This window comes from Trachurus trachurus, assembly GCF_905171665.1.
Source record: "Trachurus trachurus genome assembly, chromosome: 8".
Lineage (NCBI taxonomy): Eukaryota > Metazoa > Chordata > Actinopteri > Carangiformes > Carangidae > Trachurus > Trachurus trachurus.
Window position 1 is genome coordinate 3,789,487 of NC_139905.1, and position 27,921 is coordinate 3,817,407.

General features: G+C 40.9%; 3 protein-coding genes across 3 annotated transcripts in view; all 3 read right to left on the minus strand.

Moving 5' to 3' along the window:
* LOC310989422 (calpain-15-like) overlaps positions 1–2,085 on the minus strand; it is a gene marked incomplete at both ends in the record, with an annotated part of 29,496 nt that extends 27,411 nt beyond the window's left edge. The window contains one exon of the mRNA XM_083976486.1: positions 1,925–2,085. Within this exon, the coding sequence (XP_083832612.1) occupies positions 1,925–2,085 (161 nt within the window). The remainder of the gene's footprint in view (positions 1–1,924) is intronic.
* Positions 2,086–10,557: 8,472 nt separating this feature from the next.
* Positions 10,558–16,014, minus strand: LOC310989797 (trypsin-like; the record flags this gene model as incomplete). Its single annotated transcript, XM_083976946.1, has 6 exons — positions 10,558–10,827; positions 13,727–13,866; positions 14,312–14,580; positions 14,665–14,824; positions 14,953–14,973; positions 15,963–16,014. The coding sequence occupies 6 exons, from the start codon at positions 16,012–16,014 to the stop codon at positions 10,558–10,560; spliced, it is 912 nt and encodes a 303-aa protein (XP_083833072.1).
* Positions 16,015–18,059: 2,045 nt separating this feature from the next.
* Positions 18,060–27,802, minus strand: LOC310989798 (chymotrypsinogen A-like; the record flags this gene model as incomplete). Its single annotated transcript, XM_083976947.1, has 7 exons — positions 18,060–18,320; positions 18,854–18,993; positions 20,004–20,272; positions 20,356–20,518; positions 20,645–20,665; positions 21,390–21,501; positions 27,731–27,802. The coding sequence occupies 7 exons, from the start codon at positions 27,800–27,802 to the stop codon at positions 18,060–18,062; spliced, it is 1,038 nt and encodes a 345-aa protein (XP_083833073.1).
* Between the last annotated feature and the right edge of the window lie 119 nt (positions 27,803–27,921).

Sequence of the window (27,921 nt, forward strand, 5' to 3'; positions counted from 1 at the left end):
CGTCGAGGCTGCCTGCTCTGCACCGGTTCACCCAGTGTCTGAACCTCGGGCTGTGGAAAACACAACATGTTTATCAGAGGAAGTGAAGTGTCCCGGGGTTTTGTTTATGAGCAGATGAGGAGGGTGTGAAGAGCCGAGTTCACGCTGAATCTACACGTAGAGGCTGAGACACGACCACACACACACACACAAAGACAAACAGAGACAAACAAACAGGGTTCACAGGAATTTTCTCTAGACTCGAGTATTAAACTGATGTTGGAGGACAACAGCAGGTTTCTGCAGCGCGTTACAGTGAGAGCGTCTCAGCTCAGAGAAGCACGACTCGTTAAAGAGATAGTTCACCCAAAATTGAAATTTCAACTCATTATCTCCTCCCCCTCATGTGGACTAAGGGCTGGGAGAAGTTTCAGAGTCCTCCGTGGCTTCTCTGAGTTACAGGGGGTCTCGGCGTAGCAGTGCATGTCCATATGACGGTTGCAAATGGATACCAACTGTCTTCGTAACAAAAAGACACACCAGAAAACATCCAAATACCTCCATGCTGCTCGTATGTAATGTCCCTCTTGTATTGAAGCCCCAACATGAGAAATTGTCCCGAAAAAAAATTAAATAAGTCTATATTTCAAGCTTGTTTTGTTGTGGAAGCTTCTCGAAGCTCCTCTTCCTGGTTCGTCAAAACAAGCTTGAAATATAGACTTATTTAATTTTTTTCGGGACAATTTCGCATTTCAGGGCTTCAATACAAGACGGACATTACATACGAGCAGCATGGAGGTATTTGGATGTTTTTTGGTGTGTCTTTTTGTTATGAAGACAGTTGGTATCCATTTGCAACCGTTATATGGACATGCACTGCTACGCCGAGACCCCCTGTAACTCAGAGAAGCCACGGAGGACTCTGAAACTTCTCCCAGCCCTTAGTCCACATGAGGGGGAGGAGATGATGATTTCAATTTTGGGTGAACTATCCCTTTAAACTGATGTTGGAGGACAACAGCAGGTTTCTGCAGCGCGCTACAGTCGGAGCGTCTCAGCTCAGAGGAGCACGACTCGTTAATGAAATATAAAACTCATTAGGTCTGATGTTACACTCACTGATGTTCATTATCTGAACCAGCACGAGTCTGTTGACAGGTTTGAGAGAAGAGACATTTCCTCAGGGGGGATCCCACTGTTCCTCACATTCGCCTTCACGACCACAACGCTTTGCCAAATGCTGCATTTAAAGGGATAGTTCACCCAAAATTCAAATTTCACTCATTATCTACTCACCCTCATGTGGACTAAGGGCTGGGAGAAGTTTCAGAGTCCTCCGTGGCTTCTCTGAGTTACAGGGGGTCTCGGCGTAGCAGTGCATGTCCATATAATGGTTGTCAATGGATACCAACTTTCTTCGTCCAAAAAGACACACCAAAAAACATCCAAATACCTCCATGCTGCTCGTATGTAATGTCCCTCTTGTATTGAAGCCCCGACATGAGAAATTGTTCCGCCGGTCAGTGCAAATCACGTGAGATTTGCACTGACACAGGAAGAGCAGTGAACTGAGACACTGGGAGCTTCTGCTACAAACAAGCTTAAAATATAGACCTATCTAATTTTTTTCAGAACAATTTCTCATGTCGGGGCTTCAATACAAGAGGGACATTACAGACGAGCAGCATGGAGGTATTTGGATGTTTTTTGGTGTGTCTTTTTGGACAAAGGAAGTTGGTATCCATTCACAACCGTTATATGGACATGCTCTGCTACGCCGAGACCCCCTGTAACTCAAAGAAGCCGCGGAGGACTCTGAAACTTCTCCCAGCCCTTAGTCGACATGAGGGGGAGGAGATAATGAGTGAAATTTGAATTTTGGGTGAACTATCCCTTTAATGACTCCCCGGGAACTCAGACTGCTCTCCCTCTCTTCCCCTCTTACCTGCGCTCTCGGTGCCTGCTGGGTCGGGGAAGCTGCCGGGGGATGAAGCTGCTCTGGCTGCTCCTCAGACAGCCCATGACGGGGGAGGGGGGCAGGGCTGCACCCCGGGGGGCAGCTTCACCCTCGGCCTCGTCAACGAGGGAGGAGGTGGAACTTCCCATGATGCCGCTGGCTCTAAGTGGAGAGGCCCTGAAAGAAGAGAGAATAAAACACTCAGAGAAAGTAAAAATCCTGCAAAGTTGTTGTTGGATGGTGTTGTCCAGGTGGTTAGGGGGCGGGGCTTAGTTGTGACATCACAAAGTGACAGGAAGTCCTGACGGCTGGTTTTAAGGCTCAGTTTCTGAATACAGGCTGTGTGCATTTCTCTGTGGACTCAGGCTTTGATACTTTCACAGTATTAATATAGAACCTAGAGCTGCTTTATAATCACACTACACATGGACATCTACCTTTATACTGTATGGAGCTTTAACACAAACATCTACCTTTATACTGTATGGAGCTTTAACACAAACATCTACCTTTATACTGTATGGAGCTTTAACACAAACATCTACCTTCATACTGTATGGAGCTTTAATACAAACATCTACCTTTATACCGTATGGAGCTTTAACACAAACATCTACCTTTATACTGTATGGAGCTTTAACACAAACATCTACCTTCATACTGTATGGAGCTTTAATACAAACATCTACCTTTATACCGTATGGAGCTTTAACACAAACATCTACCTTTTACAAATATCTAAGTCTTTAGTTGCAGTCTTGATCAACAAGATGTATATATTAGTGTTAGAAAATTCACATTTAACATTTTAGACAAGGTCAGAAAGATTTCTCATAGACAACCACTGTTACATCAACATACTCTATATATCTAAAATCTAAAATATTGGCATCATATTCTATTAAAAATGACTTGTATTTTCACATCATATTCAACACTGGCTGTCTTTGTGAGGTAGTCCTCCTGACCTTGTTTAATATATTTAATTGATGGTAACACTTTAAAACAAAACAAATAAAAAAAATAAAAAGATAATTAACCGTAAATTATGATAAAACTTATTTAAAATATAAAAAATTAGATTTTCCCTGATGTGCATGCATTTCACCTCTGTCTTATGTATTATGTCAAACAGTGACAGATGTGATTGACGGATCAACTGTCATGACACAAGTGACAGAAAACTGAGAACTGATGCATCAAATGTTGTTGTTTCTTTTTTCAAACCGGAAAGAGGAATATTCTTGATAAGATAAGATCCCTTTGACCTCAGACTGCGAGCTGTGTGATATTGATCAGTTTAAAAAGAGCCACTCAGTCGACTCGACTCGACACACACAACAGGGTATAGGGTGACATTGCTGCGACTCAGATGGAGGAAACACACAGATGTCATCATGTACTGTCATGTGCTGCTTCAGCTGCCTCTGCTCTCTCCACTGTTTTGTCCTTGAACAAGGACTTAATCTCTCTAATAACCTCAGGAGCTCACACTTTAAAACACACACACACACACGGATACACACTCCTCCGAAGATTTCTATTCTCAACCAAAATCCTCTACTGTTTGTTTGCAGAAATGTAAAATCACATCATCTGAGTCTTTTATCTCCAAGTGAAAAAAATAACAACCATTGCAGTAACAATTGTAATTTAAAACAGTTAAACCTGCGCTAATACTGTTTGATGTGGTTTGCATGCACCCAGGTGAATTCCTCTGTACCTCGATGCAGATGCCTCCCTGCTGATACTGAAGTTCACATCAGACTTTATAGGTAACCTGGTGCACCTGCAGTGAACAGCTGGTGGCTGCTGGACGAGAAGCTGCAGCGCGAGCGGCACCGAGGAGCTGGAAACAGCCGGTGTCCTCGAGGAGGAGGAGGAGGAGGAGGAGGAGGAGGAGGAGGAGGAGGAGAGCAGAGCAGGACTCACCTGACCGCTGCTGCTGCTGCTGCTGCCGGGACGGGCTGAGCATGAAGAGGACGGACGATCCTGTCAGCTGTCTGAGGTCTCCATGCATCCTCCTTCCTTCCTCTAAGCGCCCATATGCACAGTCACCACCGCTCTGCTCACCATCACTGTCAAGCCACAACAAGTCATGATCACTTCCTGTTGCTGCGTTCAAAATAAAATGCCTACAGCAACTATATTTCTAACTGGCATCAAAACAGAATATGAAGGAAAACATAGCATGACTGTGTCACATATTCACTGTTCTCAGGTCGTTGAAAATTGATTGTCAATTTTTGATAATTAATAAATTGTTTGATTATGCTCTTTTTTTTTGAGGATTTGTGATTTTTTATGTCAAATATGATGGTAGTATCTTATGGTGTCTCCAACCATCTCGTAACATGTACAAGCAATAGAGAAAATAATCTGCAGATTAATCAATGATAAAAAAAAATATCCTTAGTTGGTGTTTAAACTTACAGATAAAGTGGTTAAGTTTTGTTTTCATTCACAAATAAACAAAAACTTCACTGTAGGAATCTCATGAGACACCAGTGGACTAGTTGGACTGTTGGATGTCAGATCATTACTGTGGTACAATATCATGTTAGATTATTAGATTAATTAACAATCAAATTATAATAACTGATTAATTTTAATTAATTGCTAAAAACTTCAAAACAAGTCCCTTTAAATGACATGCAAAGTCTGACTAACAGGCTAAAATCTACAAATCTCCAATTAGTAATGCTATTAAATGACCGAAATTACATAACTGCTTTGATGATTTTTTTTTTAATTATATATTTATCTTTTAAAGCAACAGTGTCAAAGTCAGCCCAGTCTTGCTTCACAAATGTGTCATAAATGACTGTAAACTAAATATCTCTGCCTTTGACAAAATGTTCATTATCTTTTAACTTTTAATTACTCAGCCATTTCAGAAATGACCAAAAATAAACATTCAGCAAAAACATCATTACCAACCATCCCAACTTAATCAATTAATTCAGAAATATGTTAATTAATACAATTATACGTTACATAGGTTATATAATATGGGCTAAAAGAGACCATCTTTAGAAAATAACATAAGAAGAATCTAAATGAAGTCTAGTGTCCCTGTCCATCCTGTCCTCCTGACTTTTATTTTGAAGGCGGCTTCCTGTTAATGGCGGCCTTACTGTTTTCAGCTTGTCGCTGCTCTGCTCCTTCAGTCCTCCGCCGCTGGCGACGAGCTCCTTTTCCTCCAGGGACATTTAGGACACCGGGCAGCCGTCCGTCGGGACATATCGACCTCTTCTTCGGTCCAGGACTCTGGAGGCTCAGTAGGACCCAGACTTCAGTTTAGTTCCGCACCCTCAAACCAAACTCCATTCAAAATGTACCATAATAACATCATCAGTCTTCATAGTAACGTTACTATAGCTACACGTAAGTTAACGTTAATCGAAGTTCCTTTCAAACGAACCGTTGCAGCTTTCTGGTTAATTCGGCACATAAAAATAATTATCACTAACTGACATTTTATGAAAAGAAAAATAAAAACTTTGTGTTTCTGTTATGATCTAACCACTACACTAACTCATAAGGAAACTATTTCAGTTGTTAGCAAAGTAATTAAACACTTTTAGATTTAGCTGATAGTAACGGCGGTTAGCTGTTAATCCGTCTTGTTAATTTACTGATTCACCGTGGTCGCCATTTTTTCCCCCTTCTTCATAAAATGGAAAAGGACGTGTTTCGTAGGCGGGAGTTTCGTCCCGATCCGCTGAAAAGTTTTGCTTTAGTTCGAGTTTAACGAAGTTCATCGTGTCCCTAGTTGGACGATTCTGACAATTACCGGTAATATGAAGACGAATCTGAGTCATCCATGTTGTTATTTTGTGTTGTCTCAAGGAAGTAGTTTTGTCCCGCCATTATGGTTGCGTTCAAGGAAAAGGCCGACAGTCGGACTTTCCAGGTTTTGTCCTAAAGATGAAAAGACATACAAAACCAAAAAAACGCTAAAACACTGCAGCAATTTGAATTTTAAAAATATATATTGGAGATTCAGCGTGACCTTCAGTTTCCACTGACGCCAATCTTTGTAAGTATAAACCATAATGGTTTTCTCAAATGACTAGATTTAAAAGTATTTTCCTTGCTGTTTACAGTTCGGTTAATATAGCAAACTAGCTAGCTAGCTTCTTTCCTAGAACTAAACTAGGAACGAAAAGAAAGCTTAATTTTATTGCTAATTTACCACTATATTTAACCCATTTAGTCGCCTACAGAAGATACATCAACAAACATCTGTGATGTTCTAAGTAGGCTACAATTTTGTAGCACCTGTCCTTTTCTAGAGTATTTCTATTTTATGCTATTTTATACTTTTTATCCCAGCCTGGTCAGTTGCGTACATGAACTGATGAAGCCTCTTGGATGAGAGGTGAAACGTCTTCCTAGACAAATAACTAAGTCCAGTTGCTTTCGATTTAACCTCCTTTGAAATATTTAGGGTAAGTGTACCTATTAAGCCCACCAAATCTGCTTTTCAGCCATTTTTAATATATACCACCCCAATTTAAGTGAAAACATTTTAGTTCAAATGACAGTCTAATGTCTAATTTGAAGTGTCAATCATTCATTTATACCAATTTTTAATGTTTTTATTGTTTAATTTGTCAAAATATACCAAAAATCTGGCATGGGCTTAATGGGTACTTAATGTACCCTTTAAGCCCATGGGTGTTCCAAATAAACCCACTTCATGATTTGTTGATAAATACATATATATATTTAAAAAAAAAATTAAATCCAAAGTTATTCTATTAAAATATGTAATCTCTTAGCTCTCAATAGCTATTTTAATTTTGTCTCCACTCCTCTCCTCGGCCCTGTAAATGGCATTTGAAATAAGCATGAACGGCCTATTTGCTGTGTTGTCAACACAGAAAAAGCTAAACTTACAACATGTCTTATCTTTGGAATGTAGCCAAAAAACTATTCATGAACAAAATAAAAATTAGAATGGAAATTACTCTTCAGTACTTAAGCTTTCAATATTTGTTGTCATTTTGTCTGTATCTCTATCCTACATTATACAATTGGCATTTACATCTGGCCAAACTTTCTGGTCCAGCCAGCTGGTCGAAAGTGTTTTAAGCTAGATTTCTGAAGACCCAATGACTGAGAGAAAGACAGTTTCCTGGTTCAATACTATTTTAAGGATAATAAATGAATCAATTTAAGTATTTACAACTAAACAAATAACTTTTTAAACATAAAAACACAGCTTAAATAGAAACAATTAATAAAAATGAATGAATTGGTCGATGCAATATCACTAATATTTAAATTTGGGTATTTAATTATCTGAATTATGAAGCTGATTGATTAGGTGAGGTCAAACTTAGGCAGGAAAATGGTTCAAAAGTCAAAAGGAAGAAACTCTCCATTGAAACACAGCCAGTGGGCTTAATGGGAGCAGGTGGGCTTAAAGGGAACATCAGTGAATTATTGGTTAAAAATCAGAATATTTTTATTCTACAAACATGACATTTAAAAACAACTACATGACATGAATCTATATAAGCTGCACTAACATAACATGAAAAGTATTAATTGATCATGTATTTAAGTAATTAGCTATACTCATTTACATCTGCCCGAAATGGAGTGATTTTTTTGCTACTGTCCCCTTTAAGCCCACTTGGTAAAAATGTTAATTAAAAAATAAATAAAGATAAATATTCATATCTATTATCAATTTAACAATACAATCTGATATTCTCCATACAAAAATGTAAACTATCCATGTTGATCATGCTTTATGTCATGGCAATGAACAATGCTATGCAGTGGCTGCATAGATCCAGCATGTGGGCTGTTTGCTAGCATGCTAAAATGCATATTTTGAATTCAAAAGAAAAACTATTTCTAATTCTAGTAAAATTCTAACACATGTTTTATTTAAAGCACTAATCTCTTAAATTTTGGTAACAAATGAGTACTTGGCTAAAGTCGGAGTAGAAATATGGAATAAATATTGTTTTTTCAGGGCATCAAAATCACTGAAGTTTTTTTGCAACTTCTTCGGGAGCAGCAGGCACATGTCACACATATGCTTCGAAAACTCAAGATTGACAAATCTGATTTGCTTAGAATAAAAAGTATGATTTATGTAACAAGCTGCTTCATTGGAAGAACCATGAACCAGCAAAAATGATGATGTACTTTTTTTTTTATTTGACTCAGAAGTCACAAGTGGGCTTATATGGTACATGGGCTTAATAGGTACACTTAGGCCCAATCCCATTTCACCCCTTGGCCCTACCACTTACCCCTACCCCTCCGTTTTGCGCGTTCACGTGTAGGGGTAGGGGTGTCCCAATCCCCGTTGGACAGAGGGGTAGGGGGAAGTGGTAGGGCTACATAGCCCTCCAAACGGAGATTTTTCAGAGGCACACTCCAAACGGAGGGGTATGAAAAGTTTCCCAGAATGCATCTTGCGGACGCCGGCAGCGGTGGCTGTAAAACGAAAAGCTGTTTTATTTCTCACTGTAGCGCGGTTATTACGTCACTTTATTAAGTTTTAATATTTTTTCTTGCGAGAAAGTAGCTGTTTAGGTCCCAAATGTGCAGTTAGTTTACCCAAATGACGGCGGGTTAGAAATTTGCTCCGACGATTTTTCGGAGAAGTGAAGCTCCAGGAGGAGCGGCTCCTCACAGAGACAGCAGCCGGTCTGCAGCGCTGCTCCACCGGCCAAATTACGTCCTTGTCCCGGTCCCGCCGGGAGAGAAGGCGGTCGTTAATTAACTTATCCGCGGGTTTTTAGAGGTTTACCACCAGCATGTTAAATTATTTTCAGCATTTAAATGTTGGTCTCATTGATGAAATCTGACAATTGTGGCAGTAGCACTAGTTTATTTGGATGAAAAGTTATGCTTCATGTACCAGTCAGAGGAGCAGGCAGCGCTGCCTCTGGGCTCTGTGTACAGAAATCACCACATTTACATCAGTAAATAAATGTTTTACAATGAACCGATCAGTCTGCATTAAGTTTTATCTTATTTTATTAAGTTATATGGAACACGCTATTTGATTTCTGGCAAAAGCTCGCCGCATCAGCTTACGTAAAAGCCAGTGAGACTACGTGATGACGTATGTGATTGTTGAAGGGGTGTCCCAATTCGGAGGGGTTGACTTTCTACCCCTACCCCTTGTAGCTCCGTTTCAAGGGGCGAGGGGCAAGGGGTAGGGGAAGGGGTAGGGGTAAAAAAGAGAAATGGGATTGGGCCTTACCCTAATACTGCACTCCATCTCAGAGGGAGATTATGTCAAATTTTATTTCATACAGCTAAATACCAGAGAAATATTGTATAGTTTAATGTTGGAGTGGCAGAATATCAATGACTGTATCTATATGGCATTGGAAAGGACTGAGGCAAACACTGGCACAGCTTTGCAGAGGAAACAGGTTATGTAACGCATCATAAACAGTATTGTCTCATCTTATATATCCCTGTTTGGAAAGAGACTCATTACTTCTGCATGTGTTTGTACTACAAACAAAGTACGCCCATACTTTTCAAATCCTGTTTTAGCCTAAAAGGGTGTTGGGGACATCTGTGGTATGCAAACTACTATATTTTACATCGTAAAAAATGTATAGAAATTATTTTCATAGTTTTATTTACCCATAGGATAGTAAAACTCTGTTTTTGTAATAAAGGGGCAAAAACAATCCAACTGGGTGTTTTGCAGAGAGAATCAAAAGACACCATTAAAGTAAGGGAGAGACAAATGAAAATATGATTACTGATTTTATTTGGTTTCAGGACAAATGAACCTCGAGGTATACAGCCAATCAAATATATGAGAGTATACAGAGCCTGCCAAAGGCATCAGCAAACTAAGCACCTGCTTAGGGCCCCGGACCATTATGGAGCCCCCAGAGATCAAGTCACTTTTTAAAGCTGTAGTGTTTAACTTATGTCGATCCATAGAGAAATTCTGCGTAATTACAAAAATCTTTAATTGTTGCTGTTGCAGTTTATACAAAAACAGATGATGTGTTTACAGTAAATGCATTGTCTATCGGTTTATTTTGTTACTTTTAGTGGGCCTAGGTGACATTCAGTATCCCAGTAGTCTCTCAATTTTATTAATTAGGCCTAAACCTCAGGCTGCACTTTTAGCTGAATTTGGTACCATGTCAGAATAAAAACCATAGATGGGTAAAAACATGCCAGGCTATGATGAAGATTCGTAATGACAGGTTAGAAAAACAAAATACATTTTTAGGTTAGTAAATAATCCATAATCAGTATTATTGACAGTAATAGAGGGCCCAAAAATGAAAAAAAAAATCCTTAGGACCCCATGTATGGAGACTTGGGCTGGCCCTGAGAGTATAAATTTGTTGTTGTTATTTGGCTTTATTCAGGAGCATTTATCCAACCTGACCGACTCATCGTGAAACCGAGGACGTAGACAGAGAGCAGAACACTGATCTGCCGCAGGTGATCTGTTTTGTTATTGCTGTGCTGATTTTATGCTGTCTATGTGTGTAATTCACAGTCCATCCATGTGTGTTTTTAACTGTCTGTCCACTGCTATTGTGATGTCATCTGTCTGAGGTCTTTGCCTCCTACCAGGCCATTGCTTAAATAAGAATGTTTTCTTAGCAATTTTGCCTGGTTAAATAAAGGTTGATGAAGAGGATGAAGATGATGACTCCGGTGGTTGGACCCACACTGGAGGAGGCTGCCGTGACGAAGCCCGGCTGGTTGGTGGTGATCTGGCCCTGGATCCAGGACTGATACCGTGACACTCTGGTGAAGCCTCCTGGAGCTTTGGGCAAAGCACAGCTCTTTCCGAACATGAAACTCGCCACTCCACCCTGGACCCACCTAGAGCCAGTTTTAGTCATCATGGGGCCGCCACCATCGCCCTGCACATAACACAATTAACACAACGGTTAGTAGAGGAAGACAAACTCAGATTTATAACTTTAGTTGATACCATTTGATTCCTGTTATTCTGCATGTGTTGTAGTGTTTGAAAATTACAGTTGCCCTGAGAGCTCAACTCACTGTAGCTTAAGAAAACACACGCAAAGACCCAGTTAAGATGACAGTACGTATTTGCAATGATATCTCAGTCATGCAATAAATGTACTTTTAGCTGAGCATTTGTCCTGAGCTGGGTACGTTACTTTTCAGAATTTGTGCATGTTTGTGTCTTTGAACATGTTCCAAAGCTGCAGTGAGTTGAACCTTCAGGGCCACCGTATTTTATGCCCACTTTCAATAAACCAATCATATTCCTTTCATAATGGTGTTTATTGTATTTATTTATCAGCATGTAAAGCTCATTATTTAATGCTGCACAACACACATGTCTTTTACTATTGTGTGTGTGTGTGGGGGGGGGGGGGGGGCTGCAGGATATGCAGGAAACAGCCTAATGTAGTAATTTTTAGTTGATAGAGAGACAAGACAACAGCTGTGTCTGAAATCCCTTTCTACTCACTATATGACCAGGCCATTTTGTAATGGTGTCTCGTGATTATTAATGTTCACTATAGAGTGACTCAATCTATCCCACAATTCACAGCGAAATGTAGTGAACATCCGATGGTCACGGATCGCCGTTACGATCGCGGTCGGAACGTTTTAATTTCTCAATGTAATACGTAATTAACTTTGTGGCGGTGTCTGAAAGTGTTTTTCATTTGATCAGTGAGTTCACTATATAGTCCAGTAATATAGTAGGGGATGAGTGAGTAATTTTGGACACAACAATGTCAGTGACTTATTTCAAATCACTGCTGAAACACATTTTAATTGACATACTCCTGATGTCCTTTTATTGCTTTTATTGTTTTTGTCTTAATGCATTTCTCCTTATGTCATTTGATGTGTCTGTCAAAGCACTTATTAATTGGTTATCTTTAGATTATTATTATTATCGTTATTACTATTATTATTATGGTGTCATAAAGAATAATATAATAATAATAATAATACATTTTATTTATAAGTGCTTTTCCAAAAGCTCAAAGACACTTTACATAAAAAAAAATAAGTTCAGTTCAACACTAATAATAAACATACAAAAAGAATGCAGGCCCCCTAGTGGTTGGGACGCCGGCGTCCCAAATCAATAACACACGAACGGCGTCCTTAATATAACGAAAAGTAGGCATGCTGTAATGAAAACTCCACCACAGACCTTTTAAGGACACTTTCAGCAACAGGTAGAAAAAAAAATGAAGTTTCTAAGTGCTACGGTTTTTTCACAGTCACTGAAAATGTCTCAAACAATATCAGACTACGGCAGCCCACAAGCGACGTCACGTCAACAACGAAGGTGATTTAAACATATATGTACCATCTGTACACCTCTTCTTTCACCACCAAAAAATCGTTTTCTGTCATATAAACAAAAGCAAAGCACAAAAATGCAGTTTTTACCCCATCAAAGGTTTAAACAAGCCTGCTCACTCAACACAAACAAACCCGGAAGTCATTTTCGAGTGCCGAAAAAGACGGACAATAATCAATAATAGACCCACTAAAACACTGAATAAAATTACAAGCTTACCCTTTTTTAAAAGCTGAACATGTGCTCGAAAATAATCCATTGATTGATTTTATCCATCGTGACCAGATATTCCACAGCGTTTTACGTAACTCCGCAGTTCTAATACTACTCGCATTCTCCGGCAGACTGCGCACCCGGTTTTGCGCATCTCTCGTCGCCTGTCAATCAAAGTCACGGGGGTGAAAACTTTTTGGTCCAATAGCAGAGACTCTAAGGTGTGACCTGATATATAATGATCCCTGATTGGGCAAAGCTTAAGCCTGCACCCAGCTGGTTCATGTGGTTCCCTCTCCCCCTAGTGTCAACATGTAAGCAATACAAGTCGACACAAAAAGTGTGTTTTTACTGCCCCAAGTTTAATTAAAAATAATAATAAAAGACAAAATGAACTATTTCAAATGTCCTTGTTAATTTAAGCCATCACTGATGGTTGTGGGATGTTTACTTCTGGAGTTTTAAAGGAAAATAACAATATAATACAGGCGAAAATAGGTAAATTCATGTTTGGATGGGTTTTGGACACTAAATATTCATCCCCAGAAATAAAATTTTCAAATGGCATTTTACTTATGTAACTGGTGTTCCTAAAACCCATCAAGTGTGTGATTGGCCCCAATAGGTTATCTGTTGGAAAAAAAAAAATCTCACTAAAATCTTGCAGTGTGCATTTTAGCCAAATTGGACAATTTTGGACACTGTACATCGCCAAGGGACACTGTTTGGAAAAACTCTATAGTGCCTCAGTAGTTTTACATATCAACCTAAAATTTGGTACACATGTGGACAGGGAGTGTGTGAACCATATATGTAAAATTCAACCTGTTTTATAATTAGGATTTTGATATATCACCTTTTCACCAAAAATTTCAAACTCGTTTTTTTTTTTTTTCAAAAAAAATTAGCAATTCCAGAAGCCCATTTTTTTATGGAATGACTCAATTCAATATTTTATACATATAGATGTAAAGGGACAAAGGTTGTCTTTCATTTAAGCCATAAACCATAGTTGTGGGATTAGTACTTCTGTGGCTATTAAGCTTTAATTGCAGTGATACAAAAACAGGCGGAAATTGCCAAAAATGGCCTCTGCATGAAGAGGTTAACATGGTCTTGAAGGTTGGGAGGTGAGTGCAGGTGTGAATGGGTTTGGGGAGTGAGTTCCAGAGGGAGGGGGCAGCGATGGAGAAGGCTCTGTCTCCATCGCTGTATGTACCAAGAGGTGAAAAGCTTCAAGACAGACTCACAGAGCAGATGTTCTTCCCTCCTGAGGAGGTGCCGGCACAGATCATGTTGTCCGTGATTCCTTTGTTGATTTTCTTGCACTGACTGTTGGAAATGATGGGAATTTTCACCTCCTGCAGCGGCTTATTAGAAGGAGGAGGTGCTGAGGAAGAGAAGATATGTAACATGTTAACAGAACGTTAACTGAAGGTTTGGGAAGAACCAAGTCCTAACTTCTCATATTCTGGGAAATTGTCTGTGATGACATGATCCAGTTTCACGAAGTAGCGAGCTGGGATCTACCGCCATCTTGGAAGTGCCTGACTCCGCCCCCGAACTCATAGCTGATCCAAAACAAGGAAAAGGGGTGGAGCTTGTGAGAAGCTGAGACTTGGGTGCTTGTCACTCAAAGAGGCCACGCCCTCAAAGTGATATTGTTAATAGCCGGCTACATGTTTATTTCTGCTGTAAAGTTAAAGGACATGTAACATGGGAGTCTGTGGGGACTGAAATCACTGTTGGAGACTCACTCTAGTGGTCAGGAGAGGAAGTGCAGCTGCTGTTTCAGTCACTACTCATTGACATTGATATATCATATATGTACTTACTGTTAGTCTGGAGGTATCCCCAGCCGGTGACCCAGGTATTCGTCCCTGCCTTGTAGACGCTGTCAGCTGCTGCCAGACACACAGGTCTGACCCAGTTGGTGAATGTAACCGGTGAGGACAGTTTCACCAGGGCGATGTCGTTATTGAATGTGTTGCTGTTGAATCCTGGATGACTGATGATCTGGCTCACTGTGCGGCGCTGCTCATTAGGATTTGACCCTGATAGTGTGTGATGTCCAAGGTAAACCGTCACACCAGAAGTGCTGGTACTGAGAACGACAACAAGACAACATGTGACTACATTTTTATTCCTCTGTTTGGACAGGTGAGATGTATGATGTGTCAGAGCTCACCCGCGGAGACTCTGAGCGGCCGTCAGGACCCACTGGTTGTTGATGAGGGAGCCTCCCCAGTAAAACTTGTTTACTATTACAAGGGCCTGCCATGGCCACGCCCCCTGAGCAGCATCCTGACCTCCTACGATCTTTGTGTTGAGCGGCGCGATGCCGCAAACTGAAGGTAAAGGATCAAAGTTCATGTTTGTTTGCTGCTTATCTGTGAGACACCGCGTCACTCTCCACCTGATGTGTTTTAATTATTCAAACCTTAACTGATAAATTAAATAACTGAGCCAAACTCACCGTCTGACTGAGCGTCGATTCCTGTGGAAGAGAGTAGGCACAAGAAATAAACATAGATCAATAGAAATAACAGTATTATAGAAGATGCCTATGTTTTTATTGGTATATTAGAGACCTCTCCCTGTTTTCTTTTCTGTCTATTCACACAGAAAATAAACATTAAACCATGTAGAAGTGATAACAGTGATTTATATGAACACAGCATCCCATCATCATTTCTGGGAAACACAGTTATATGAATTATATGAAACACAATATATCATGTTAATCATTGACCTTTACCAGTTTAGGGAGGAGGACTTTGTTCCTTCTTTATGCTCAGCTACAGAGCTGCAATTAAGAGAAGGTCGAACTGTTCCTTTGAAACTGAGGCTGTTTACATCCTAAATAAAAATCTAAGATTTCAAAAAGATATTTATACTTATATATATTATATAACAATATTGATATAGATGTAGATGTAGATACTTGTGGAGTTGTAGTAAAAAGCAACTGGACTCTTCAACGTCTTCAAGCAAGAAAAGAAGTCCAGTTGCTTTTTACTACAACTCCACAAGAATAAGATGACCTGGATGACTGAGAACCTTCACAGACGTAGATGTAGATACAAATGCTGTGTAAAACTTTCTATAGTTTCTTCTTTATTTTTGTTTTTATCTAGTTGTGATTTATTATTTTGTACTTGTTCTACTTATTTACCTGTGACACCAAGTCAAAATCCTTGTGGGCGTAATAGCTACTTGGTAATTAAAGCTGCTCTGATTAAAAAATAAAGAGGTAGTTTAACAAGAATGATGTATTTTAGGTGTTGTGTTGTTTCAGTGTAGAAAATGAGTTGATTCTATTGTTAAATACACAAACAGCACTGTAAGAATAAAATAATGAATTGTCTGAAGTTATCCAATCTGTTAAGTTCAGATATTTTTTTCACTGCCATCACTACAAATACAAATTAGCTGATCAACACTGATACTCTGCTGGAACCAGGTCAATTTAATAGGAATACTCACCTGTGAGTGTCGACACCAACAGCACGGCAGCACAAAGCAGCTTCACCTCCATGATGCAGACGGTCTTCAGACTGAGTCGAATCAGAGTCGCTACTGACGGAGAGATTAGTGACTCAAGAAGTGGAAGTCACAGTTTTAAATACCTCCTGTACACGTGCTCACCTGACTGCACCTGACCTGATCACATGACCACCAATTCTTAGCTGCAAAAACAATATACATGTCATATGATATTATAATAACCCCCTCAGGTGGAATGGGACTGCCACATTTTAGACTTTATTGCCGAGCAAGCAATGTTAAAATGATGACTAACAAAAACCCTATTCTCTGGTTGAACATACAGTAGAAAAGACCTGCTGTTACCCCTCTTCCCTTCAAGCCACGCTATTTTCAGCTCTACTCACTGTAAACCCAAATCATTAGCTACTTCAGTCATTTCCCATATGGTTGACCATTCAGTGACACTGGGATGCCATTCAAACTTGATAAATGTGGACTGACGGTATCCAAGACAATTGGCCAGAACTAAAGGAATCAGCAAAAGGCATGCAGGTATTGAGGACAGCTACTGTACCTTGGGATCCCGCAAAAAAAATGAGAACCACAAAGCCAAATACCTACACAGAGGAAGACAAGTCCTGTAAAGTCAGCTGAACAGAAAGATCATTCATCCAGACTGGAATGATCCCATCCAATTACTGGCCAATTATTTTCCTCCACCAGTTGCTGGTAACAGTGACTTGGGACTGCAAGGTCTGATACCCAATCTGTCATTTGGACTTGATAAGTGTGGTCGGATGGTTTCCAAGACAATCAAAAATCAACATAGCAGGTGTTGAAGACTGCTACAGTGCAAGTACCTTGGGATCCCACAAGCAAATGGGAACCACAAAGAGGCTGGAAGGAACTCAGCAACAGCCAAATACTTACACAGAGGAAGGCAAGTCTTGTAAAGTCAGTCAGTGGGGCTCTGTAAAACAGCTCGGCCAACTGCACAAGCCACCATCCAATGCAGCATGTACCAAGGAGTTGCTCTGTCCCTGCTGCTACTCTACACATGCCCGATCCCCCTCAGCCAGATTGGTACAACGAATGGCTATGCAGAGTGGAGCAACCATCAGTCACCTCCTCCATTGGTGAAGACTGAACTGAAGACTACCAAAAGGTAACATGGCAGATGTTGTGGACAGCTACAAGTACAATGGGACCCCACAAGCAAATTGGAACCATGTAGAGGCTGTAAGAAAATTAGCCACAGCCAAATATCTATACAGAAAAAGGCAAATCCTGAAAAATCATTTCACTGGCAAATCCTGAAAAATCATTTCACTGGAAAGACCAAGATCTGGACTATTACCATCTATGTCCTGCTGGTCATCAGGCGATAGAGGCCACTGATATCAAGATAAGTGCATGGAGGGCTTCACTCCAAGTTGAGCCCCCTGAAGCTGTACTCCAGGGACAAAGAAGGAGTCCGAGGATCAGTGAACATCAGAGCCACAATCCAGGATGAGACAACAAAGATCAATGAGTATCAGCAAGATGGTCTGAGTCTGAGTCGCTCAGTGAACACCCTGCACAGCAGAAGCCCGAAGAGGAATAAGAATTCAAACAAAAACAAACCCTTTGTCCATGAAGAAGTAATAACAGTGATTTATATGAACACGGCATTCTGATAAAATTACTGGGAAACAGGGTTATATGGATAATATAAAACAGTTCATTATGTTAATCATTGAACTTTACCATTTTGGGGAGGAGGACTTTGTTCCTTCTTTATGCTAAGCTCAATAAAAAGCTGGCAATACAGAGAGTTACACTGAAGTTGAGGCTGTTTATTGTCCAAAATAAACATCTAAAATTTCAAGAAGATATTCATATTATTATGAAAAGGATTGGATGGAGAATCAAAAGACACTGGAAAGTAAAGAAGAAACAAATAAAAGATGAATATTGATTTTATTTGGTTTCAGGACAAATTAACTTCAAGGTAAACAGCCTATCAAATATACGAGAACATAAACTTTGTTGTTGTTGTTATTTGGCTTTATTCCGGACCATTTGTCCGACCTGATTGACTCATCATTAAACCTCCTATGAGAGGACGTAGACAGAGAGCAGAACAGTGAGGATGACTCCGGTGGCTGGACCAACACTGGAGGAGGCTGAGAAGGTGACGAAGCCCGGCTGGTTGGTGGTGATCTCGCTCTTGATCCAGGACTCATACTGAGACACTCGGGTGAAGCCTGATGGAGAAGTGGGCAACGCACAGAAGAATCCAATTATGAAACTCGACACTCCACCCTGGACCCACCGGGAGTCAGTTTTAGTCATCATGGGGCCGCCACCATCACCCTGCACATAATTAACATGACAGTTACGGTTAGTAGAGGAAGAAAGTAGTGGTAACATTTGATTCCTGTTATTTATTATGTATCACAACTAATTATGAATGTACTGTTAGCTTAGTATTCGTCTTTAGCTGGGTACATTACTTTTTGCATGTGTCCTATATTCCAAAGTTGCAGTGAGTTTAACCCTGAGGGCAACCATATTTTAGCATCACTTGCAATAAACCAATCAGATTCCTTTTATAATGGTGTTGATTATATCTATTCATCAACACACAACATGCCTTTTTACTTCCTAATCATTTGCTTGTGTGTTAGTAGGTTACAGGTCAGGACATGTAGGAAACAGCCTATTGTGGTAATTTTTGGGTGATAGAGAGACAAGACAACGTCAGTGACTTATGACCTTATGACCTTTCATTTGACTGTCAAAGCACGTAAGAATAGGTTATTATTTTGTTATTGTTATTATTATAATTATTGTGGCGTCATAATGATATACATACAAAGGGGTGAAAAGCTTCCAGACAGACTCACATAGCAGACGCCCCTCCCTCCTGAGGAGGAGGCGACACAGATCATGTTTTCCGTGACTCCTGCGTAGAATTTCTTGCACCGAGTGTTGGAAATGACAGGAAGTTCCACCTCCTGCAGCGGCGCATGAGAAGCAAGAGACGCTGAGGAAGAGAAAAGATGTTCGAGTTAACAGAACGTTAAGCCAGAATCACACAATGCGATTTCAGCCTGATTCTGTCGTGGCCGACATATTCCCATTGTTGGGCCTGATTATGTGCGTCTGGAAAGAGTTAGAATGGACGTGTAGTGTGACATGACTGACGACAAGCGATTTTGCTCTAGGATGCCCCAATGTAAAGTCTGGCGTGTTCGAATTTCTTCTTCGCTGTCATCTCCTATGACGTGAACCTTGATGTTGACCAATAGGATGACAGAGTGCTCTGATGCATTGTTTACACACGGTGAACATGTGCTTCATGTGCACAATATAGATGGGTTTCTTGTGTACAAACAATATTAGGTGTGCACGCAACCAGAGGGCAAAAGACTGCTTCGGAGTGAACTGATATCAATGTAGATGCCGTATTGTTTGTAAGTTCTCCCTGACTCAATTGCAATAAAATGTAATTTCGTAGAAAAATATTTCATGCATCACAAATCAGAATAACACTTGCTGAAATGTCCATGAATTTCATTTAACTACCAGGTTGTGATGGTTGTTTTGGATGTCTACAATATCAGGAGACCCATATAATATTCCCAGTGACGAATGGATTTCAGATATGTCCAAATGGCCCGCTATCATATGGCCCGACATTTACAGTGATCTCATAGATTATTAGCCCAGTGTGTACACAAATGACAATTTGCGTGCATATAAGTCTTTATGTGCAAAAACTTTTATTTATGTTTTGTTTATATTATTTTTAGTTTTATGACACGGGTGCTGCACAGACTCTCGCCGCCTGTAGGACCTCCAGGACCCCTCCAGGAAATTATCATTACAGACCAAAGGTGGTTTTGTTAAAACATGTTTATTTCTGCTGTAAAGTTAAAGGACATTGTAACATGGGAGTCTATGGAGACTGACTCACTCTAGTGTTCATGACAGGAAGTGCAGCTGCTGCTTCTCCATCTTTCAGTCACTACTTCATATTCTAGTGATACTTACTGAAAGTCTGGAGGTTTCCCCAGCCGACAACCCAGGTGTTGGTCCCATCCATGTAGACACTGTCAGCTGCTGCCAGACACACAGGTCTGATGTAGTCGTTGAATGTAACCGGTGAGGATAGTTTCACCAGGGCGATGTCGTTATTCAACGTCATGCTGTCGTATTCTGGATGTTTGATGATCTGGCGCACTGTGCGGCTCTGCTCATTAGGATTTTGGCCTGATAGTGTCATACGCCCGAGGTAAACCATCACATCAGAAGTGTTGGTGCTGAGAAAGACAGCGAGACAACATGTGACTACTTTTTATTCCTCTGTTTGGACAGGTGAGGTGTGCAATGTGTCAGAGCTCACCTGCGGAGACAGTGAGCAGCCGTCATGACCCACTTGTTGTTGATGAGGGAGCCTCCACAGTTGAACCTATCGTATATGTGAATGCTGGCCTGCCATGGCCACGCCCCCATATCAGCATCCTCACCTCCTACAATCCTTGTGTTGAGCGGAGCAGTTCCACAAACTGAAGGTAAAGGGTCAAAGTTCATGTGTGTTTGCAGCTTATCTTTGAAAAATCTCAACATGAACTGAATCAATTCAGATTAAAATCTTTAATAATGATTAAATTAAACAACTGAGCTAAACTCACCGTCTGACTGAGCGTTGATTCCTGTGGAAGAGACACAAGGAAAAACACATACCGGTAAATCAATAGTAATAACAGTATTATAGAAGATACGTGTGTTTTTATTGGTATATTAAAAACATTTCACATTCAAAGTGAATTCCCATATAAGAAGAGCACAATTGTATGCAGTCGTTACAGAAAAATATACAAAACAAGAAATATATACGAACTACTACTACTTATAATAATAATAATAATAATAATAATAATAAAAATAAAATGATGAAGTGATAACTGTATCATATATTTCTAATATTATTTCTGGGAAACATTGTCACAGAGCTAATACTGTAACTACTGTTAATCGTTTTGGGGAAGGAGTTTGTTCCTTCTTTAAAAAAAAAAAAAAAAAAACACATTTTAATGTCCAGTTTCTTTTTTTATCTATATTTAGTTGATATTTATTTTTTGTACTTATTTACCTGTCACACCAAGTCAAAATCTTTGTGGGTTTTGTGTTGTTTCAGTGTAGGAAGTAAAGTTGTTTCTATTATATACACAAACAGCACTGTGGGAATGATATTAATAAAATGTCTGAATTTCCTATAAATATAGTTAATCAATCTGTTCAGTTCAGATATTTTTCCTCCGTCGTCACCACAAAGACAATTCAGCTGATCAACACTGATGCTCTGCTGAAACCAGGTCAATTTAATATTAATATTTTGCAATTTTTAAAAATAATATGTAGCAGGCAGCACCTCACCTGTGAGTGTCGACACCAACAGCACGGCAGCACAAAGCAGCTTCAGCTCCATGATGCAGACGGTCTTCAGACTGAGTCGAATCAGAGTCACTACTGACGGAGAGAGAAGTGACTAAAGAAGTGAAGGTCGCTGTTTTTAAACACCTGTACATGTGCTCACCTGACTGCACCTGATCTGATCACGTGACCACCAATTCTTGGCTGCAAAAACAATATACATGTCATGTGACACATTATTATAATCCCCTCAGGTGGAATGGGGCTGCCACATTTTTGACTTTATTGTCCAGCAAGCAACATTAGGATGATGACCTTTTAACTCATTGGCTGCCAGCCATTTTCAGAGCAGAGAGCCCCATACTGCCAGCCGTTTTAGAGCATTTTGACTGATCTTTCAAGACCCACAGAGTATTGTGTTCTATGAGTATACAGAGGCTACTAGAAAAAAGAGTAGACTCTCTTCTTTCACCAGGAAAAAAAAGTTTTCTACCTTTTTCCGTTCTTTCGTAATCGGGAGTAGAACATAGGCTGGTTTCACCAAAAACACCAGTTTTTGACCAAAACTCTGAGAAAACGAGCTTTTTGTGAAAAGAAACATGTCAAGCAGAACAGTGACTTTGACGTTAATATTTTTTTGCTTTAGTGACACCTCACACATCTGAATAGTGTTTTCCTTCTATAAAACAACACCGAGAAAGGACTTTTGATTGCAAAACAATAATTTATTTACAAATATGTAACTGTGTGCAATTTCAAGACTTGACAAAAATGAACTTTTTTGTACAGAACGTTGATAAGCTGTCACAGCAAAAGCGAATCGTGTGAGTGAGTGTCATGTGACTCCTCTCCTCTCCCCTTCTTCCTCTCCTCTCTCCTCTTTCCTCTCCTCTCTTCTCCTCTCTTCTCTCCTCCTCTCATCTCCTCTCCTCTCTTCTCCTCTCTTCTCATCTCCTCTCTTCTCTCCTCCTCTCCTCTCTTCTTTTCTCCTCTCCTCTCTTCTCCTCTCCTCTCTCCTCCTCTCATCTCCTCTCTTCTCTTCTCCTCTTCTCTCTTCTCTCATCTCCTCTCCTCTTTTCTCCTCTCTTCTCATCTCCTCTCTTCTCCTCTCTCCTCCTCCCCTCTCTTCTTTTCTCCTCTCCTCTCTTCTCTTCTCCTCTCCTCTCTCCTCCCCTCTCCTCTCCTCTTTTCTCCTCTCCTCTCCTCTCCTCTTTTCTCCTCTCCTCTCCTCTCTTCTCATGTGTGTGCATGTGTGAGTGTGTGTGGCCGTGTGTGTGCATGCGTGTGTGTTTTCACCACTACACAGAATAGTTCAGCTTTGTGTGGTAAGCTGTTGTCGTCAATGACAGCCAATGAGTTAACCACGAACAAAAACCCTCTGCCATGGTTGAACATAGAAAAGACCTGCTGTTACCCCTCTTCATTCCAGCCACCTCTACCCACTGTAGACCCGAATCATTAGATAATTCAGTCATTTCCCATACAGGTGAGGTGATCATTCAGTAATGACATTGGGATCTCATTCAGACTTGATAAGTGTGGTCTGATGGTATCCAAGAGAATTGGTCAGAACTTAAGGAATCAGACTACAAGAAAGAAACTCTGTGAGGCCTGACAAACCAATCTGTGCACCACAGACATCGACTACAAGATAGCCAATAACGTGATGCCTCGCAGATGAATCCTGGAATACTTGAACTCTACATCTTCAACAGGACTCTCAACAGGACTCTAGGAGCCTTCATCACGAGTTGCTCTGTCCCTGCTGCTGTTCTGCACAGACCTGAACCCACTAAGCCAGATCATTACAAAGAATGGGTATGCATACTAGCTACAGAGTGGAGCAACCATCAATCACCTCCTCTACACGGACACATTTAAGCTACGTACAGTATGACACTGGTGACCCAGACACCGACACACCACCAGGGTCTTCAGCAACAATGTTGGGATGTCATTTGGACTTGATAAGTGTGGTCGGGTCGTTTCCAAGATATGGAAATTGGTTAGACCTGAAGACTATAAGAAGGCCACCAAGCAGATGTGGAGGATAGCTAAGAAAATTTGCCACAGCCAAATACCCACACAGTAAAATGCAAATCCTAAAGAATAATCTGAATGGGAAGAACAAGATCTGAGCCCTCAACATCTACGTCCTGCTAGAGGCCAGTGATATCAAGACAAGGAAGTTCCTCACAGTGAATGAAGGGTTTCACTCCAAGTCCAGCACCCTAAAGGCTGTACTCCAGGGGGAAAGGAGGCAGAGGATCAGTGAATATCAGAGCCATCAAAAAAATGGTCTGAGTTGCTTGGTGAACACCCTGCACAGCAGAAGCCCAAAGAGGAAGAACATTTCAAACAAAAACAAACCCTTTCTTTATGAAGAAGTAATAACAGTGATTAATATAAACACGACATTCTGATGAAATTAGTTACTAGGAAACATTGAATAAATAATATAAAACACAATGCATTATGTTAATCTCTGAACTTTATCATTTTGGGAAGGAGGACCTTGTTCCTTCTTTATACTGCGATCAATAAAATAATTCATAGTATAATGAAAATAATTGAACGGTTCCCTGTATCCTTATCACAGTTCTCTGAAACGCTGTTCCAGATCTGTGAGGTGTAGAGACTGAATGTGAGGATGGAGGCCTGGATGGTTCATAATGTAGCAGCAGATCAGAGACCAGATCCAAGACCTGGGGTGACCCGATCCTCTTCCTTGAAGCAGAGACCTGGGTGATGGAGAAAATTATCAGTAGAGCCCAAAGTTGTTTTTGTTAAAACATGTTCTGCTGCAAAGTTAAAGGACATTTTAACATGCAAGTCTCTGTCATCCATGTTGGCCAGAAAACAATGAAAATGCTCTGTGCAGATATGCTGCAATTCACTGTAATCATTTGCGGCCAGTTGCATTTTAATGGCTGGCAATAGTCTTGATATTTTTTAACAGTGTTTCATGTGTCCATGCAAACCATTGATGAAGCTTACCCAATTTCACAAAGGAGATCCCATTTTCTTCATACAATTTCTCCAGTGCAGCAGTGTTTTTTGCTCCACCTTTTTGTAAATAAACATGCTGCAGCTTAAAGCAGAAGTAAGCGATATTTTTGTGTTAATATAAGTTTTAAATAGTTATATCTTCCGACAGCAATCACTTACATAGAGTGTTTGGACCGAAACACGGGTCTGTCAGTCACTCTGCTCTGCTCTGAGCCCAGGAGAAAACTTTTCTCGTATCCTACAAGTTTTATCCAATGAGGAGAGAGAACGTCATGAAGGGCTGTGTGTGCAGCCAAGGGATGCGCCTGAATGTGGTGACGTAGGGACGAGGACCAATAGATCCATGACGAGGGCGGGGGCTGCTAACTCCATCGGCTGACAAGAGGTTATGGTGCGTTCAAGTCGTACCAGTTCGATCTAGTACGAGTTCACGGGTCGGAAGTTACGAGTGGCCGTTATAGTGACTTTCACAGGTAAAACAGGTCGGAAATACACGAGTGGGTTGCCTGGAACGCTACAAAGTCGTAAGTCGTGACTTGAAGCTGTAATTTACGGTTTCAAAAGCCTGCCTGGAACGCAGCATTAGCCAAAACGACCGGATCGCTTACTTCTGCTTTAACCACAGAGTGATTAAATGTCTCACAGTTAGGAACGTTATGATCAGTTGATTTTTTATGCAGTTTTCCAATGTGGGCACAGCAAGTCGCCGTAGTTTTGGCACAATGCCGTTGTACAAACCGATGTTAACAGCAGCCTGTGGACAGACCAACTTTGTTATCCAGTCATCCAAGCCTGTGTCTTGGAAAAGCCTCACAAGTCAATCTGTTATGGCCTGCTCAGTTCGGTCAGCACCCAGTTCAATTAGTCCAAGAAAGTCCAACGTAAACTCTGGATGGAGACACAATGTAAACAAATTCCTGCTCATTTTTTTTGTGATGTCCTCATCCATCAACAAACTGCAACTTAGCACTTAACTCTGACATTCACTCCACTCTGCTTCAGTAAAGTAATATCCTCAGAATAGGAAGACATGGGACGTGCGTGTTTAGCTTGCCACTGTTCTTCATTTAGCTTGTCTCACCATCTGGAAAGTGGACAACTGGATATTTCTTCTCGGCTAGCTTGTTTAGGTACATGCTGCTATATATGCAGCCTACTGAGACTGTTATTATTCTGTCACCTGAGTTAATGAGGTGCACGTGTCGTGTGTTTGGAGCTGACGAGAGAATAAAGAGTGAGACAACGCGGCCCTGAGGAGGAACTGTGAAGGACTCAGCTGTAAAAACACGACCGAGTCCAGTAGAGCTGTAACTGTGTAGTGGAAATGCGTTCAAACCTAATGGTAACTATCCTGGAAATCCTGCTTTCCTGCACATTGTTTTAAAGCAGAAGTAAGCGATCCGGTCGTTTTGGCTAATGCTGCGTTCCAGGCAGGCTTTTGAAACCGTAAATTACAGCTTCAAGTCACGACTTACGACTTTGTAGCGTTCCAGGCAACCCACTCGTGTTTTTCCGACATGTTTTACCTGTGAAAGTCACTATAACGGCCACTCGTAACTTCTGACCCATGAACTCGTACCAGATCGAACTGGTACGACTTCACAGGTCGGAAATACACGAGTTACGGGTTGCCTTGAACGCACCATAACGTCTTGTCAGCTGATGGAGTTAGCAGCCCCCGCCCTCGTCATGGATCTAATGGTCCTCATCCCTACGTCACCACATTCAGGCGCATCCCTTGGCTGCACACACAGCCCTTCATGCCGTTCTCCCAGGAGAAAACATTTATCGTATCCTACAGTTTTTATCCAATGAGGAGAGAGAACGGCATGCAGGGCTGTGTGTGCAGCCAAGGAACGCCGTGAATGTGGTGACGTAGCGACGAGGACTGTTATGGTGCGTTCAAGGAAACTCGTATTTTTCCGACCGTGAAGTGGTACCAGTTCGATCTGGTACGAGTTCACCGGTCGGAAGTTACGAGTGGCCGTTATAGTGACTTTCACCGGTAAAACAGGTCGGAAAAACACGAGTGGGTTGCCTGGAACGCTACAAAGTCGTAAGTTGTGACTTGAAGCTGTAATTTACGATTTCAAAAGCCTGCCTGGAACACAGCATTAGCGAAAACGACCGGATCACTCACTTCTGCTTTAACATAAGAAAAAAAAAAGATTTTCTGGGATAAAGGGGCAGATTACATAAGATTATTCTTCTTTCTGCTCCCTTTTGTTGAGATTTGGGAGGTTTTTGTTTTTATTGTAGCTTATTCAAATGCAAGATCATTTTTCTGACTGATTTATTGCCCGATGCCATGTATCTCGCTTTCTTTCCCCCGCCCTCCGCCCGTTGTCTTCGTTGTCACTTTGTTGTCACCTTGTAGCCGCTCACATGGCTAATTAATATGCACATGCTGACCATATATGGTTGTGTCTAGGCATTCCGGGGGCGGAATATGAGGTGTGTTCAAGTGCGCACCATTCTTGGATCCAGTTTGATTTATCAAAGAGAAATTGCGGAGAGTTGTGCACGCACAGTTTGATAGATCTGAAAAAGGTGTAAATATTTTGGGTGTCTTTTCGCCGTAGGCCTAAGCAAAACATTTAGTAGCAGCAGTTGTACACTGCTTACTTACAGTTTTGATAAATGAGGCCCCAGGCCCTGAGCCAGAGCCCAGACGCTCACAGTTGCAGCTTCTCCGCGGCTCATCCGCTGCGCTGTCCATGGTGCTGAAGGTCACAGGTTAACTTGACAAACAAACTGCAGCATAGTTCTGTTTGTTTATCATGTGTGTCAGTTTTGTTTGGGACTTGATAGTTTAGTTGTTGAGTTTAAGAACATCACTCCCTCATCAAATCAGTGATAGGCATGCTGAAAAGAAAAAAGAGAAAGAGACGCGCCTGGGTATCACAGCTGTGTAAAAAAAAAAAAAAGATGACGTGTCGGAATAGCGATACCAAAAAGTGTCGGAATAGCGGCATGTCTAGATAGAGGGATGTCGTAATAGTGGGATGTCTAAATAGAGACATGTCGGAATAGCAGGATGTCTGAATAGCGGGTGGACCCCCTTGTTTATTAGCAATCGCTTTCACCACATTCATGTGCCCCTTGCTCTTTTCATGTTTATCAAATAGAGGATGATTGAAATTATTTGATCCTTTATAAAACACACCTGTTTTGTCTGCTAGATGTGGATGTGAGCGACAAATCGTGCACCACATTTCAGTGCGCTCCTTAACATCAAGCCACAGCACATCTTGGAGCCACTTTTCAACCTGTCAGAAAAGTGCGCGGTGACACATGTGACGTTACAAATTTCTTCATTTTTGTCGCACGTGTACCTGCATACCCGTTGTGTGCACCACGGGATATCGGTACTGGTAGTCAGGAGTCTTACCCAGCTGGGGACCCATGTGCTCATCAAGGTCTTGTAGACGCTGTCAGCTGCTGTCAGACACACAGGTTTGGCGTAGGCTAGTGGGTGAATGTAACCAGTGAGGACAATTTAACCGTAGTGTTGTTATTGAGGCTG